General features: G+C 39.5%; 1 protein-coding gene across 4 annotated transcripts in view; it reads right to left on the bottom strand.

The window, feature by feature from the left end:
- Positions 1-17,847, bottom strand: part of ARHGEF26 (Rho guanine nucleotide exchange factor 26) — a 154,237-nt gene that overhangs the window by 100,913 nt on the left and 35,477 nt on the right. For all 4 annotated transcript variants that reach the window (XM_033414347.2, XM_004284500.3, XM_033414349.2 and 1 more), the window contains 2 exons: positions 17,734-17,790; positions 14,525-14,685 (listed from right to left, as the gene is read on the bottom strand). In XM_033414347.2, coding sequence (XP_033270238.1) covers positions 14,525-14,685; positions 17,734-17,790 — 218 coding nt within the window. The remainder of the gene's footprint in view (positions 1-14,524; positions 14,686-17,733; positions 17,791-17,847) is intronic.

Raw genomic sequence — 17,847 nt, forward strand, 5'->3', positions numbered from 1 at the left:
AATGCCAGTCACCATTTGACAAAAATAGGGTGAAGGTTACACATACGCCTGGTTACCAATGTTCCAAGAGGAGACTGGGGCAGAAGCCTTCAGGTGTCAACTGTCATTATATCCTTGTTTGCTGTACGTTGGTCCCTTCCTCACTTGGGGCTGGATCTCCTGGTCCAGAGTTCATCTATTTTGCCCCGCTGCTGGGGTGAAGCAGGGTGTCCTCCAGCTGTGCGGTGCTGAAGAGAAGGTCTGGGCTCTGCCTGTTTCTCAAACCGGCTTTCAAAAAACTCATGTTTTTAGTCACACCTTTACCCCAACTTCATCAATTCCTGCACCTTCCAGAGGTTCTGGGGTTTAAATCTGGTTCCTTCTTGGCTTTCCTCACTACCAACTATTTAGAGGTAAACTTTCTCAGACTTCCTGAAATATTTAGAGAGTACTCATGTTTCTCCGGTTTCAAAATATTGTTCCTGATGTCTCTTTTCTTGTTTTTGTTTAATTTTTTAAAGCTTTTTGTGCCTTTGTGCATTGACTATCCCATCATTTTTAATGGGATTTCAGAAGGGAATGAATATTAGGGCATGTGTCTACCCAGTCATCTGTCTCCCACTAACTTTTACAAAGATTTCAGATGCCCCCCCTGCTTTCCTTCAGTCTTAACTAAAAGGACTGCATCTGTTATTAAAACATTTGTTGCCTTTTCTTTACTTGAAATGATACTTAAATAACTTATTTCTTTATTACTTCAGACACCAGTTATTGGTAAAAGCTGAACAAGGTAGACTAAAATACATTATTGTAGTGTTCTTGAGGTGAATTTCAAATGAACTTCTTTGTTTACTCATCTCAGGATAGAGAAAATGTCAAAGAATGTCATAAGAGTAGCTTCTGAATGTCACTGTCTTTCAAACGTCAGCTAAAGAAGTTTGGTTTCAGAAAGAATAAAGTTTCTCTGTTACATTAAGTGAAATAGGGCAATTGCTTTAGTTACCAAATAAACTTTGTAAAGTTGGTACCAAATAAACTTGGTAAACTTACACTGGATATTGTGAAAGCAAAGAACATTTGCTAATGAGAAACAATGGCAACAGCCATTACTGCAGGGAAAAAATTAAACAGGTTCTACAACATAAGGAATTCCATACTCTCTGGCCTAGTTAAATTTAATATGTTTTTCTTTTAAAATTTAGCTTTACGAACTAGTCAGGAAAGACGAAATGCTAATATTAATATTACAAAACTTCTGAAAGTTTGCTATCAATGCATTAAAGTTGAGAATTTTAATTACCAAATAGAGAAAACACTTTATGCAGATACGTTGTGCCATTATTTGAGTAAAATGTCATTTTTTATAATATGAAGTCATTCTATAAAATAATGTTGCAACATGCATTAACAGTATCCAGTGTTCCATGATACTTCAATTTTAATATAATCTGATTAAATTAGGGAAAAGAATCTTCTGGAGAAGCAAGTTCTGGGTAAGTCTCATTTTGTCTGTTTACTATTACTGTAACTTACTCCTCCACACAAAGCAGAAACTGGAGAATTTGGCATTAGCTGCTCATTATATGTTGGGAACAAATTCAGTTCCTCAGGACACAAAAGCACATTGATGGATATTTTTATTTTGCTCTGCAGAAACTGAAGACAGCATAGTTTTAGCTTTAAATTACTTCCAAAGAAATACCAATATTTTAACTTTGTAATGGAAACAAGAAAAACAAGCATCTTGCAAAGTTCTTTAGCAGCATATTTTCAGAGGTCACAAATAACAGTATATTCCATTATTGAAAAAATGCAAATGAAGTACTGTTAGCATAATCTAGATATTTAGAATGAAAACGCAGAATTAAGATTAAAAACAGAGAACTTCTGCTGCCAGTGTCCTTGTCCCCGCGGTGAACCACAGCCACCTCACACCTCTGCAGGATACCCTCCAACACTAGCAGTTTAAAGCTTCATAAATAAACTATCATAGAGGCTTCCAGGAAGATGGCAGAAGAGTAAGACGCAGAGATCACCTTCCTCCCCACAGATACACCAGAAATACATCTACACGTGGAACAACTCCTACAGAACACCTACTGAACGCTGGCAGAAGACCTCAGACCTCCCAAAAGGCAAGAAACTCCCCACGTACCTGGGTAAGGCGAAAGAAAAAAGAATAAACAGAGACAAAAGAATAGGGACGGGACCTGCACCAGTGGGAGGGAGCTGTGAAGGAGGAAAGGTTTCCACACACTAGGAAGCCCCTTCGTGGGCAGAGACTGCGGGTGGCGGAGGGGGGGAAGCTTCGGAGCCATGGAGGAAGGCACAGCAACAGGGGTGCGGAGGGCAAAGTGGACAGATTCCCGCACAGAGGATCGGTGCCGACCTGCACTCACCAGCCCGAGAGGCTTGTCTGCTCACCCGCCGCGGCGGGCGGGGCTGGGAGCTGAGGCTCGGTCTTCGGTCGGAGAACCGGGAGAGGACTGGGGTTGGTGGCGTGAACACAGCCTGCAGGGGATTAGTGCGCCACGGCTAGCCGGAAGGGAGTCAGGGAAAAGTCTGGACCTGCCGAAGAGGCAAGAGACTTTTTCTTCCCTCTGTTTCCTGATGCGCGAGGAGAGGGGATTAAGAGCGCTGCTTAAAGGAGTTCCAGAGACGGGCGCGAGGCGGCTAAAAGCGCGGACCCCAGAGACGGGCATGAGACGCTAAGGCCACTGCTGCCGCCACCAAGAAGCCTGTGTGCGAGCACAGGTCACTCTCCACATCTCCCCTACCAGGACCCTGGCAGTGGTGGGCTGCAGAGGCACCCGGGTGCCTGTGCAGCCCACCACTGCCAGGGTCCTGGGATCCAGGGACAACTTCCCCGGGAGAACCCACGGCGCGCCTCAGGCTGTGCAACGTCATGCTGGCCTCTGCCACCGCAGGCTCGCCCCGCATCCGTACCCCTCCCTCCCCCCGCCCTGAGTGAGCCAGAGCCCCCGAATCAGCGGCTCCTTTAACCCCGTCCTGTCTGAGCGAAGAACAGACGCCCTCCGGCGACCTACACGCAGAGGCGGGGCCAAATCCAAAGCTGAGCCCCAGGAGCTGTGAGAACAAAGAAGAGAAAGGGAAATCTCTCCCAGCAGCCTCAGAAGCAGCGGATTAAAGCTCCACAATCAACTTGATATACCCTGCATCTGTGGAATACATGAATAGACAACGAATCATCCCAAATTGAGGAGGTGGACTTTGAGAGCAAGATTTATGATTTTTTCCCCTTTTCCTCTATTTGTGAGTGTGTATGTGTATGCTTCCGTATGAGATTTTGTCTGTATAGCTTTGCTTCCATCATTTGTCCTAGGGTTCTATCTGTCCGGGTTTTTTTTTGTTCGTTTGATTTTTAATTAATTTTTCTTAATACTTATATTTTATTTACTTTATTTTACTTTATCTTTTTGCTTTCTTTCTTTCTTTCCTTCCTTCCCTCCTTTAGACAACGAATCATCCCAAATTGAGGAGGTGGACTTTGAGACCAAGATTTATGATTTTTTCCCCTTTTCCTCTTTTTGTGAGTGTGTATGTGCATGCTTCTGTGTGAGATTTTGTCTGTATAGTTTTGCTTCCACCATTTGTCCTAGGGGTCTATCCGTCCATTTTTTTGTTTTTTTAAAATTTTTTTTCTTAATAATTATTTTTTATTTTAATAACTTTATTTTATTTTATCTTGCTTTATTTTACTTTATCTTCTTTCTTTCTTTTTTTCCTCCCTTCCCTCCTTCATTCCCTCCTCCCTCCCTCCCTCCTTCCCTCCTTTCTTTCTTTCTTTCTTTCTTCTTCTACTAATTCTTTCTTTCTAGTTTTTCTCCCTTTTATTCTGAGCCATGTGGATGAAAGGCTCTTGGTGCTGCAGCCAGGAGTCAGTGCTGTGCCTCTAAGGTGGGAGAGCCAACTTCAGAACACTGGTCCACAAGAGACCTCCCAGCTCCACATAATATAAAATGGCAAAAATCTCCCAGAGATCTCCATCTCAACACCAGCAGCCAGCTTCACTCAACGACCAGCAAGCTACAGTGCTGGACATCCTATGCCAAACAACTAGCAAGACAGGAACACAACCCCGCCCATTGGCAGAGAGGCTGCCTAAAATCATGATAAGTCCACAGACACCCCAAAACACACCAACAGACGTTGACTTGCCCCCCAGAAAGACAAGATCCAGCCTCATCCACCAGAACACAGGCACTAGTCCCCTCCACCAGGAAGCCTACACAACCCACTGAACCAACCTTAGCCACTGGGGACAGACACCAAAAACAACGGGAACTACGAGCCTACAGCCTGCAAAAAGGAGACCCCAAACACAGTATGATAAGCAAAATGAGAAGACAGAAATACACACAGCAGATGAAGGAGCAAGATAAAAACCCACCCGACCTAACAAATGAAGAGTAAATAGGCAGTCTACCTGAAAAAGAATTCAGAATAATGATAGTAAAGATGATCCAAAATCTTGGAAATAGAATGGACAAAATACAAGAAACATTTAACAAGGACCTAGAAAAACTAAAAATGAAACAAGCAACAATGAACAATAATAAATGAAATTAAAAATACTCTAGATGAGATCGGTAGCAGAATAACTGAGGCAGAAGAACGGATAAGTGACCTGGAAGATAAAATAGTGGAAATAACTACTGCAGAGCAGAATAAAGAAAAAAGAATGAAAAGAACTGAGGACAGTCTCAGAGACCTCTGGGACAACATTAAACACACCAACATTCGAATTATAGGGGTTCCAGAAGAAGAAGAGAAAAAGAAAGGGACTGAGAAAATATTTGAAGAGATTATACTTGCAAACTTCCCTAATATGGGAAAGGAAATAGTTAATCAAGTCCAGGAAGCAAAGAGAGTCCCATACAGGATAAATCCAAGGAGAAATACGCCAAGACGCATATTAATCAAACTGTCAAAAATTAAATACAAAGGAAACATATTAAAAGCAGCAAGGGAAAAACAACAAATAACACACAAGGGAATCCCCATAAGGTTAACAGCTGATCTTTCAGCAGAAACTCTGCAAGCCAGAAGGGACTGGCAGGACATATTTAAAGTGATGAAGGACAAAAACTTTCAACAAGGTTTACTCTACCCAGCAAGGATCTCATTCAGATTTGATGGAGAAATTAAACCCTTTACAGACAAGCAAAAGCTGAGAGAGTTCAGCACCACCAAACCACCTTTACAACAAATGCTAAAGGAACCTACCTCTAGGCAGGAAACACAAGAGAACGAAACGACCTACAAAAACAAACCCAAAACAATTAAGAATATGGTAATAGGAACATACATATCGATAATTAATTTAAATATAAATGGATTAAATGCTCCAATCAAAACACAGAGACTGGCTGAATGGATACAAAAACAAGACCCGTATATATGCTGTCTACAAGAGACCCACTACAGACCTAGGGACACATAGAGACTGAAAGTGAGGGAATGGAAAAACACTTTTCATGCAAATGGAAATCAAAAAAAAGCTGGAGTAGCAATTCTCATATCAGACAAAATAGACTTTAAAATAAAGACTATTAGAAGAGAAAAAAAAAGGACACTACATAATGATCAAAGGATCAATCCAAGAAGAAGATATAACAATTGTAAATATTTATGCACCCAACATAGGAGCATCTCAATACGTAAGGCAAATACTAACAGCCATAAAAGGGGAAATCGACAGTAACACATTCATAGTAGGGGACTTTAACACCTCACTTTCACCAATGGACAGATCATCCAAAATGAAAATAAATAAGGAAACACAAGCTTTAAATGATACATTAAACAAGATGGACTTAATTGATATTTATAGGACATTCCATCCAAAAACAACAGAATACACATTATTCTCAAGTGCTCATGGAACATTCTCCAGGAAAGATCATATCTTGGGTCACAAATCAAGCCTTGGTAAATTGAAGAAAATTGTAACTGTATCAAGTATCTTTTCTGACCACAACGCTATAAGACTAGATATCAATTACAGGAAAAGATCTGTAAAAAATACAAACACATGGAGGCTAAACAATACACTACTTAATAACGAAGTGATCACTGGAGAAATCAAAGAGGAGATCAAAAAATACCTAGAAACAAATGACAATGGAGACACGACGACCCAAAACCTATGGGATGCAGCAAAAGCAGTTCTAAGAGGGAAGTTTATAGCAATACAATCCTACCTTAAGAAACAGGAAACATCTCGAATAAACAACCTAACCTTGCACCTCAAGCAATTAGAGAAAGAAGAACAAAAAAACCCCCAAAGTTAGCAGAAGGAAAGAAATCATAAAGATCAGATCAGAAGTAAATGAAAAAGAAATGAAGGAAACGATAGCAAAGATCAATAAAACTAAAAGCTGGTTTTAAGAAGATAAACAAAATTGATAAACCATTAGCCAGACTCATCAAGAAAAAAAGGGAGAAGACTCACATCAATAGAATTAGAAATGAAAAAGGAAAAGTAACAACTGACACTGCAGAAATACAAAGAATCATGAGAGATTACTACAAGCAACTCTATGCCAATAAAATGGACAACCTGGAAGAAATGGACAAATTCTTAGAAAGACACAACCTTCCAAGACTGCACCACGAAGAAACAGAAAATATAAAAAGACCAATCCCAAGCACTGAAATTGAGACTGTGATTAAAAATCTTCCAACAAACAAAAGCCCAGGACCAGATGGCTTCACAAGTGAATTCTATCAAACATTTAGAGAAGAGCTAACACCTATCCTTCTCAAACTCTTCCAAACTACAGCAGAGGGAGGAACACTCCCAAACTCATCCTACAAAGCCACCATCACCCTGATACCAAAACCAGACAAAAATGTCACAAAGAAAGAAAACTACAGGCCAATATCACCGATGAACATTGATGCAAAAATCCTCAACAAAATACTAGCAAACAGAATCCAACAGCACATTAAAAGGATCATACACCATGATCAGGTGGGGTTTATCCCAGGAATGCAAGGATTCATCAATATACGCAAATCCATCAATATGATACACCACATTAACAAACTGAAGAATAAAAACCATATGATCATCTCAATAGATGCAGAAAAAGCTTTCGACAAAATTCAACACCGATTTATGATAAAAAACCCTCCAGGAAGTAGGCACAGAGGGAACTTACCTCAACATAATAAAGGTCATGCATGACAAATCCATAGCCAACATCGTCCTCAATGGTGAAAAACTGAAACCATTTCCACTAAGAACAGGAACAAGACAACATTGCCCACTCTCACCACTATTGTTCAACATAGTTTTGGAAGTTTTAGCCACAGCAATCAGAGAAGAAGAAGAAATAAAAGGAATCCAAATCGGAAAAGAAGAAGTAAAGCTGTCACTCTTTGCAGATGACATGATACTCTACATAGAGAATCCTAAAGATGCTACCAGAAAACTACTAGAGCTAATCAATGAATTTGGTAAAGCAGCAGGATACAAAATTAATGCACAGAAATCTCTGGCATTCCTATACACTAATGATGAAAAATCTGAAAGTGAAATCAAGAAAACACTACCATTTACCACTGCAACAAAAAGAATAAAATATCTAGGAATAAACCTACCTAAGGAAACAAAAGGTCTGTATGCAGAAAATTATAAGACACTGATGAAAGAAATTAAAGATGACACAATAGATGCAGAGATATACCATGTTCTTGGATTGGAAGAATCAACATTGTGAAAATGACTCTACTACCCAAAGCAATCTACAGATTCAATGCAATCCCTATCAAACTACCACTGGCATTTTTCACATAACTAGAACAAAAAATTTCACAACTTGTATGGAAGCACAAAATACCCCGAATAGCCAAACCAATATTGAGAAAGAAAAACGGAGCTGGAGGAATCAGGCTCCCTGACTTCAGAGTATACTACAAAGCTACAGTAATCAAGACAGTATGGTACTGGCACAAAAACAGAAAGTTAGATCAATGGAACAGGATAGAAAGCCCAGAGACAAACCCATGCACATATGGTCACCTTATCTTTGATAAAGGAGACAGAAATGTACAGTGGAGAAAGGACAGCCTCTTCAATAAGTGGTGCTGGTAAAACTGGACAGGTACATGTAAAAGTATGAGATTAGATCACTCCCTAACACCATACACAAAAATATGCTCAAAATGGATTAAAGACCTAAATGTAAGGCCAGAAACTATCAAACTCTTAGAGGAAAACATAGGCAGAACACTCTATGACATAAATCACAGCAAGATCCTTTTTGACCCACTTCCTAGAGAAATGGAAATAAAAATAAACAAATGGGACCTAATGAAACTTCAGAGCTTTTGCACAGCCAAGGAAACCATAAACAAGACCAAAAGACAACCCTCAGAATGGGAGAAAATATTTGCAAATGAAGCAACTGACAAAGGATTAATCTCCAAAATTTATAAGCAGTTCATGCAGCTCAATAACAAAAAAACAAACAACCCAATCCAAAAATGGGCAGAAGACCTAAATAGACATTTGTCCAAAGAAGATGTACAGACTGCCAACAAACACATGAAAGAATGCTCAACATCATTAATCATTAGAGAAATGCAAATCAAAACTACAATGAGATATCATCTCACACCAGTCAGAATGGCCATCATCAAAAAATCTAGAAACAATAAATGCTGCAGAAGGTGTGGAGAAAAGGGAACACTCTTACACTCCTGGTGGAAATGTGAATTGGTACAGGCACTATGGAGAACAGTATGGAGGTTCCTTAGAAAACTACAAATAGAACTACCATATGACCCAGCAATCCCACTACTGGGCATATACCCTGAGAAAACCATAATTCAAAAAGAGTCATGTACCGAAATGTTCATTGCAGCTCTATTTACAATAGCCCGTAGATGGAAATAACCTAAGTGTCCATCATCAGATGAATGGATAAAGAAGATGTGGCACATATATACAATGGAATATTACTCAGCCATAAAAAGAAACGAAATTGAGCTATTTGTAATGAGGTGGAGAGACCTAGAGTCTGTCATACAGAATGAAGTAAGTCAGAAAGAGAAAGACAAATACTGTATGCTAACACATATATATATGGAATTTAAGAAAAAAATATGTCATGAAGAAACTAGGGGTAAGACAGGAATAAAGACACAGACCTACTAGAGAATGGACTTGAGGATATGGGGAGCGGGAAGGGTAAGTTGTGACAAAGCGAGAGAGAGGCATGGACATATATACACTACCAAACGTAAGGTAGATAGCTAGTGGGAAGCAGCCGCATAGCACAGGGAGATCAGCTTGGTGCTTTGTGACTGCCTGGAGGGGTGGGATAGGGAGGGTGGGAGGGAGGGAGACGCAAGAGGGAAAAGATATGGGAACATATGTATATGTATAACTGATTCACTTTGCTATAAAGCAGAAACTAACACACTATTGTAAAGCAATTATACTCCAATAAAGATGTAAAAAAAAAAGATTAAAAATATCATTTTATAAAACATCAAAACAGAGGTTCATCTAGTTTTCATTTTGCAGAAAACACTTTAATACAAAAGACCTTACTTAGACCTTAATGTTTCTAAACACAGCAGTGGGATTAATTTTCAGTCTTATACAAAAGGCAATCTCCTTTCCATAGTATCAGTCTTTTACCATCAATAGATCTTAAATTTAAAGACAAGTGGAATTACTGAATAAGATCATATTCTGTTGCTAATTCATGAAAATTAATCATACTTGTAGGTCTTTTTCTATTAATATGGCAACTATCTATAAATTATTCTAAATGAACACAGATATGTAAAAGCAGAACAAAAAAAATAATCGAAGGATATATGCAAATAGGCAAAGCATAGACAATGTGTGCTGTTTATTTATGAATTAAGCCTATTCATTTCTAAACAAAAGGTATCTAATACTCCCTTTTTTTCATGGGATGATTAGGTTTTCAGGACATCTTTTGGCCTTAAAAGACAGAGAGACCATGAATCCAGGGAGATTTCATGCATTTGAGTCAGAGGGAAGTTAAAACAGTCAAAGGTAGAAGGAAGTAGGTCCAGAGGGGGGAGGTCGAAGGCATACTGGGACTGCCTGAACTTAGGAGGATTTAGTTCTAATCATCCCAAGAAAAAGAAAAGGCCGCACTCTTTGTAGGAGGGGTCAAATACAGAACCAGTAGGGTTCCAGCTGCCTCCCCGCATATGCCTTTAAAGAAGATTACAAAGCAAACAGCTGCCTTGCCCATGGCACTGACACAGGGGGTGACAGGAAGGCATTAAAGACAGGGGCAAACCTTCCACAGCCAAGGGGCCTGAGAAAGGTCCTGGCAGTAATTCTTACCCTATTTGCTTCAATTTTGTCCCCCACGCCCCCGATGTAGTCTCCTTAAATGTTTCTGTGCCAAAATTCTGACCTTGGTTTTCTTTTTCTTTTTGCTCGATCTGTGCATCTCAAGGAGGACACAACGGGCATTTGGGTGGGACAATTCATGCTTGTCTAGGGCAGTTCTACCACTTGTAGGACGTCTGGCACCTCTGGCCCCCACCTACTAATGCCAATAGAGTCTCCACATCACTGGGGCAACCGAAAACACATTCCAAATGCCCCCAGGAGGCAAACATAACCACCACCAGTTCCACCACCACCACTTAAAAACCATCACTACAAGCTCTAGTATCTCACTTAAACCCACTGTGCCAAGAACGTACATCACTCAAATCTACATTCAAGTCAAGATTTTTCTGGAATTCTAATCTTTTTCTCCTTTCAACTAGACACCTTCCCCTCATGCTCCACAGTCATTTCAAACTTGCCCCAAATTGAATTCCTTATCTCCCTCATTAAGCCCCAACCTGTTTCTCTTACACCCTGGATAATACAACCACCATCCACAGTCAACCAGGCAGACACTGGGAGGTAAACAAAACTCCTCCCTCTCTCTTGCCAAGTCCTCAGGATTGCAGGTTCTAAATATCCTTCAAGTCCTTCCTCTTAGGACTCCTATAGGATTCCCATCACCTCTGGCTGTGTTACTGCAATGGCCCCAAACCTTTCACCATCTTCACCTCCTCTCTTATGCAAACACCATTCTACTGTCATCTCCCAGACCACCACGTCAGTCCCCTACTTAATTGCCCATTGTGTCCACCCAGCCTTCAGCAAACAGTAAAAACTCCTCAGCAGGCACACAAAGGCCATTACCATCTTCTCTCATCCTCACCTGTGATTCTCACCAGGGGCCCTAGGCCCATAACCTCCAGCATGACCCAAACCTGCCCATTTCGAGTAAGTGCCCTGCCCCAGGATGCCTCTGCACACACACTGGGGATGTTCCATTGGCCGCCACTGGCCCCTGAGGACCAAGAGCCACGGGGCAGATGCCACCAGCTGAAATGCTCTAGAATCCAGGCATCTGGCAGAATAGGAGGCTCCACAAGTGTTGACTGAAATGAACAATTCTTTATAAAGCAGGAAAGAATTCAGTAGGAACATCCACTGATAAATGCACACACCCAGAATCAGAATGACCTTGTCCCTGCCTGTTCGTTTTCATATAGCATCCTCTTACACATAAGGGCTTCTTGGTGACGTTTACTGGAAAACAGTGAAGAACCTGAGCCACTGGAAAGAGGACCAGACATCACATTGTTAAGTCAAATGCTGAGCATGTTGTGACCTAAGCCTCCAGTGAATATCCCGCCACCTATAGCTGCAATTTTTCATCAGGTAAAAGTAAAGCAATGAACATAGTCTTGATTATACCACACTTAACAATGCCCCACTTAGTCAATACTTAATTCAGACACTGATCGTTTGTTTATTCAAGAAAAAAATGAAAATTTTATGATTTCTTAAGACTGGAAACTCTTTCCCGGGTAGCACATGAAGGCATTACCACTTGAGAGTCAGTCACTCTTGGAGCCCAAATGCTGGAAATTCAACAAGCAGGCTTTACATAATGAAATAGGTTTTGTAAATCTTCTGAGAACTTTGAATTTTAAAAAGGCTGTATCTGAAATGAGTATTTCAAACTTCAATAAACTTTTGTAATGTAAGTTATTATGCTACAGACACAGGATTACCATGCAGAAGCTGATCATTCTTAGTTGGAATATAACAGAGATCAAATATTACATAGGCATCTCTCCAAATTAAAACACTGTGTTTCAAATAAAAACAAAACAAAAAATGTAAAGGATAAAGATATTTCTTTCTTTATCATTTAATGCAGGCCGAGAAGTTTGAGTTTTGTTTTAAAAATGAAAAATGGAAAAAATGTCCAGAATAGCCTCTTATTTTAAGTTACTACAGAAATGAAAACATTTAAATAAAATCATAAGAGATTTATATTTTGTAAATGAGTGAAATTAAAATAATAAAATTTTCATCTATAATTTAAATAAAATGACTTATTTCAGGGTTAACCAATTATGGTTTTTATCCCCATTTTATATCTAAGAAATGAGTTGGAGAGGTTTAGCAACCTTCTCAAGGTTAACCAACTACCAAGACAAGATGTGATTGCTGGGGCCCAGGCTCCTTCTGAAGCATGCCTGGTACACGAGCAGTGCTGCCGAGGCCCAAAGACTCTCAGGACCCAAAACGTACTCTGTTCAAGAACTGCTGCTACTCAACAGTCAGAACTAACAGCTTTCTCTAGAGTCATTTATACGCTACGAGAAGTGGACTGATGGCCACACGATTCAAAGAACAATTCCAGAGAGGAGTGAAAAACATGCCACCATAGTTTTCAGGAAACATATTCTAATTAAAATCATAACTTACATTTTATGGTTGTCAAAACAGAAATAATTCTTTATAGCGATATAGCTAACATGGAGATTTATTTTCGTAGTTAAACCAAAGTACAAGTTAAAATGAAACAGACTCATTTTGAAATCTGAATACCTGTTGAACAGGGACACACCATCTAAGGCTCTTGCTCTGCCCCCTTCACTAACGGGAGAAAGGAGATTTTTCATTTCTCTTACCAAAATGGGCAAGACTGGTACCAAAAAAAACCCAATAGGCTGAACACAAGCAATGACCCAGCTTCTGAAAAAAGACTTCCAAGCTGCAGTGTGTGTCACCACCTGCACACCACAGGCCCCTGTTCTCTAAGGCCCAGCAGGTCCTCTGGACACATATTTTTAAGTATCCATGCCAGTAATAAGATTGTCAAGATCTTTTCTTGTGGCAGAATCTGACTTCTGAAGTTGTGTCACTACCATAAAATATTGGGAGAGCTCGCTGATCTGACCACAAATTGCATCTCTGCAGTGGCCCCAACTCACATGCTAACCTGTTCAGCACAGATGTTCAATCTTGCAGTTCAAAAGGAAAATCTACCTGCACACAGCGATGGAGCCAGGGATACAAACGTGTTACCGTCACTGCCCACTTGGATTTTCCCTAAAGTGACAAATGAACAACGTCCAGATTCACAAGGGGTACTCACCCCAGGGACAGATCCTGTTTTTTGTGGGCCCTGAAGCCTGTACAATTTGGAGGCCCTCTAAGAAAAAACTTAGGCACAAAAGCAAATATTTAAAAGGTGCCCTTGCAAATGAGGAGCCTTGAAGCTTAAGCCATGAGTTGTACAGTAAACCTACCTTTGACGCAACCATACAAAACTGCCAATATTCAATCCATTTTGATCTACCAAAATAGCAACTCGGGTGGCTCAACCCTGCTGGCACATGGCTCCAGTACAGGCTGTGTAGTTCCCTCGGAAGGACAGAAGAGCTCACCACTGGTGTACAAACTGAGCTTCCTGCGCTCATTAAGAATAATAATGGAGGGCTTCCCTGGTGGCGCAGTGGGTGAGAGTCCGCCTGACGGTGCAGGGGACACGGGTTCATGCCCCGGTCCGGGAAGATCCCACATGCCGCGCAGCGGCTGGGCCCGTGAGCCATGGCCGCTGAGCCTGCGCGTCCGGAGCCTGTGCTCCGCAATGGGAGAGGCCACAACAGTGAGAGGCCCGCGTACCGATAGAAAAAAATAATAATAATAATAATGGAAACTCTTCTAATAGTGCTTATGGAAAGTGAAATAGGGAAAATCTGTAAAAATCGTTATGGTCACTATGACTGCATTTTAAAAATAATATATACATATCTTAACAAGGACAAGACTATTATGAAAATGTAAACAGAAATAATGTCTGTATTTGAATGGTTTGATAGTGAGTTACCTTGTTTCCTTCCAACTAATGTTGTTATATTATTGGCAATAATTAAAAAGGAAAAATAAAAGGGAAAAAGGAGAAATAGGGAGAAAGGGAAGGAATATAGAGACCTTAGATATAACTGTCTTCTGTGACAATTAATTACACACTTAGCATCTGTCTATACATCAACACCTTGAAACACATCTTAAAATTTATTTCAAGGAATAAAGATAAAAGCCAATTGAACAAATGAGAGACTTCACACCTCTAAATGTCTTCCTTTTGACATAACGCAGCTGTTTGTTAAAAAGTAATGTCTTGGCATGACCAAAGGCAAATGAAAGTGAACTTACTTTTTGCTTGCCTCACAGACATCTGTAATATTGGAGAAAAGATGGTGACTCTCTGTTTTGGTCATCGTATCACTCAGTGCTTTAGAATTTTTAAACATTCGTATCAAGATCTCCAAGCTGAGTAAATATGAATGTTCAGAGGATATAACTTCAAAGATAGCCTGATAGAAGGAAGAAGAAATGTGTTATTCATTCCTTCAATTAAAGAATTAAACCTAGCTCTCATAATTCTGCTATAAGAATAACATAATATCTTAAAAAATACAAAAAGATAAGTATTAAAAACTACATTTCCAAACTACTGTCTTTATATAAGGCACATATACCCAAATTTTGAGAAATAGAGTCACTGCCTAGAGTGTAACTAGGAAAAAATGAAAGTATTTGGATGACTTGAGACTGCATCCTGAGGTCACACTTTGCCAGGGGGCAGAATCTCTGGGAGGAAGCTAGGGCATGTCGTAAAATCTCAGTGTGACATTAATTAACCTTTAAGGTCATCTCCTCCAGCCCTGATTTCAAAGCATGCTGCTCTGGGACAGTGAAGATTTATGGACCTCACTTGGGATTCAGAGAAAATTTCTCACAAATACATTTCTTCCCTCCCTTGTGGGTCCTCCTTTCTCTCCTTATGTTTTAATCCAACTAATTTGTGGTTAATAAGAACAAATATTCTGGGTTCATTAAAGAGCATGATTGGACCTACCCTCAAAAGGTTCTTATCAGCCACAGGAATTCTTTTATATAAACTCATACAACTGAAAGTAATTCCGTCCAACAAGCCACCCTCTCTGCTCTCATCAGTGTCTCAAGAAGGAGCAAAGGACCCTCGGCAGAAACTCTTGGTGTCAGGCACACAGTGGTTTACCTGATAAGCGTTCATTAATTATCAAAAGCCAACCCATATATGTGGAGAGACACCAGCGCCCTGTGTAAGGAATTCATCTAGCACCTTAACAAAATCAGATTCTCCAAGAATGGCCAGGCAGGGAGAATTCCTCCTCAAGGAGGGGTAGTGAACATCCTTGCAGGCTTGAGGTTCCCATCCTTCCTGGAGACCTACCCTAGTAACACTGCCATCAACCCCCTCGACCTCCAGTGTTCTTCCCCTCAGTGCTTGGCCCAAAGGGCACAGAAGATTCTCCCCGTGAGACCCTGTGCTCTAGCTGAGGCCGGGTGGGAGCAGTTAGGCACGGGCAGGTGGACACCCTGCTGCCAGTAGGTGAGCCATAATTCTTTAAGTCAGGTTAGTGGTGCTAGTCTCGGGGTTCACCTCTCTTTTTAGCATCCATAAGCTTTTAGAGAAGTCATACTGGTCTAACCTCAGTTGCGCTCCAGGGACTTAAGTGATATAATCATCTAATGAGTAAAGAGTAAGAACATTAAGAGTCTCATTTAACCTGTATCTCGTGTGATTCTATTCAATCAATACAATTATCATCAGGAAATGTAATGCAAACTAAAGAAAATTCACCCATCCTGACCAAAAATAATGGATTTCAGGTTGTTGATGGATATAGTGCCTTGGAATGACTAAAAAATATTTTCAAAAGCAGAGACTTTTGTAATCAAATCCAAAATGTGAAGATTCAAACAAAAAGATATGATAAACTATACAGAGTAGATCACAGGAAAAGATGACTAAGGGGTAGTTTAATATAATAAGTTTAATGTAATAACTTAAAACATGCAATTGGGTCATCAACTACTTAAAAGCAAATCACATTAGACCTGTTAAAATATCTGTACAGGAATAGAAAGAAACCATAGTTAGATTTGCTGTCATTACCAGGGATTGAACCTGGGCCCTTGCCAGTGAAAGCACAGAGTCCTAACCTCTGGACTGCCAGGGAATTCCCAGTCATTACTTTTTTAAATCACAAATCTAAATAAATATTTTCAAAATATAAGGGAAACAGAATAGGTTTAAAAGAAAAGAAATATTCAAATGGGACTAGGACCCTGGAGAAGCTCTTGAATTTGTCCATAAACAGAGAGAAATATTGTTTATGCCACAATGTTAACCATAAAGAAAAGAAGTACTGCCTGTTGTCCCTCACTAGGAGAACAGATTTTTTTTTTTAAAGTAGTATTTAGAGAATGGAATACTATACAGTAGTTTGAATAAATGATCTAGATTAACATGCATTAACATGGATAAATCTCAAAAACAATGTTGAATGTAAAAAGCAACCAACCAAAACATGTTCAGAATCATACCACTTATCTACATCTTAACAGATACACACAAGTATATGTACATAAATATACCTAATACATGATTGGATGGATACACATCAATTCATAATTATAGTTGCCTCTGGGGAGGACAGGAAGGGAATGAGACAGAGGAGGAGAATGTAGGACTTCTAATTTAGTGAAAGTCTTAGTTTCTTTACAAATAAAAATAAGAAAAAAAATTATAAATGTAATACATTTTTAATTCTCAGAGACGTATACACCAATGTTATATACTATTTTGTTTTTTTAAAGTTAAAAATATGGCACTACAAAGCATCCTTATATTTTTGTGTTATTTCAGGCCAATGAAATAAGAAAAAGGTATCTCATGTCCTCTGTGGAATTGATTTACATGCATGTATATGCCTAAGCTTCTGTATCTGCATACTCACATGCATAAAACAGAAGGAAAGTACTTTGACAACTTCGCAATATTATTACAGTGAGCAATTTTCTTAAACTGCATTTATTAAACTTCAAGTTATGAAACCCGCTTATTATGTTTTACTTTTTATTAGGTAAACTTTTATTTTGGTATAATTTTAGATTTATAGAAATCTTGCAAAGAGGGTTCAGATTTCCTATACTTCCTTCACCTGGCTTTCCCTATCCAGGGTACATTACATTTTGTCTGCAGACAAATATTCACACTTTATTCAGATTTCACCAGTTTTTCCACTAACACCCTTTTTCAGTTCCAGGATCTAAGTAATGCCTGTTTCATTTTTCAACATATTTCTTCCAGTGTAAATACACGCAGACTAGGTGCTTTGTTAAGTTAAAATGACATTGGTATATTTTAAATTTTCTTTTATGGGGGCTTATGTGTAGTTTTATTTGACAATGATCACATACTCCTTTTGTAAAAAAAAAAAAAAACAACAAAATGGATACATCGTCAAAGGAAAATGCTGAACCTAACAGGCACCCCTTGGAACCCTAAAGCATCTGCTTGGTGGAAAACATACCTCTTGTCTCTTTCTTTCTTCCTGGCTAACTGTCTGAGATAATCCATTTCTTTTCACCTAGGGGGAAAAGCAAAATAAAGTTGAGCGCATTTACTTAAACAACTTCTTTATTAT

The sequence above is a fragment of the Orcinus orca genome, chromosome 5, assembly GCF_937001465.1.
Source record: "Orcinus orca chromosome 5, mOrcOrc1.1, whole genome shotgun sequence".
In the NCBI taxonomy this organism is placed as follows: domain Eukaryota; kingdom Metazoa; phylum Chordata; class Mammalia; order Artiodactyla; family Delphinidae; genus Orcinus; species Orcinus orca.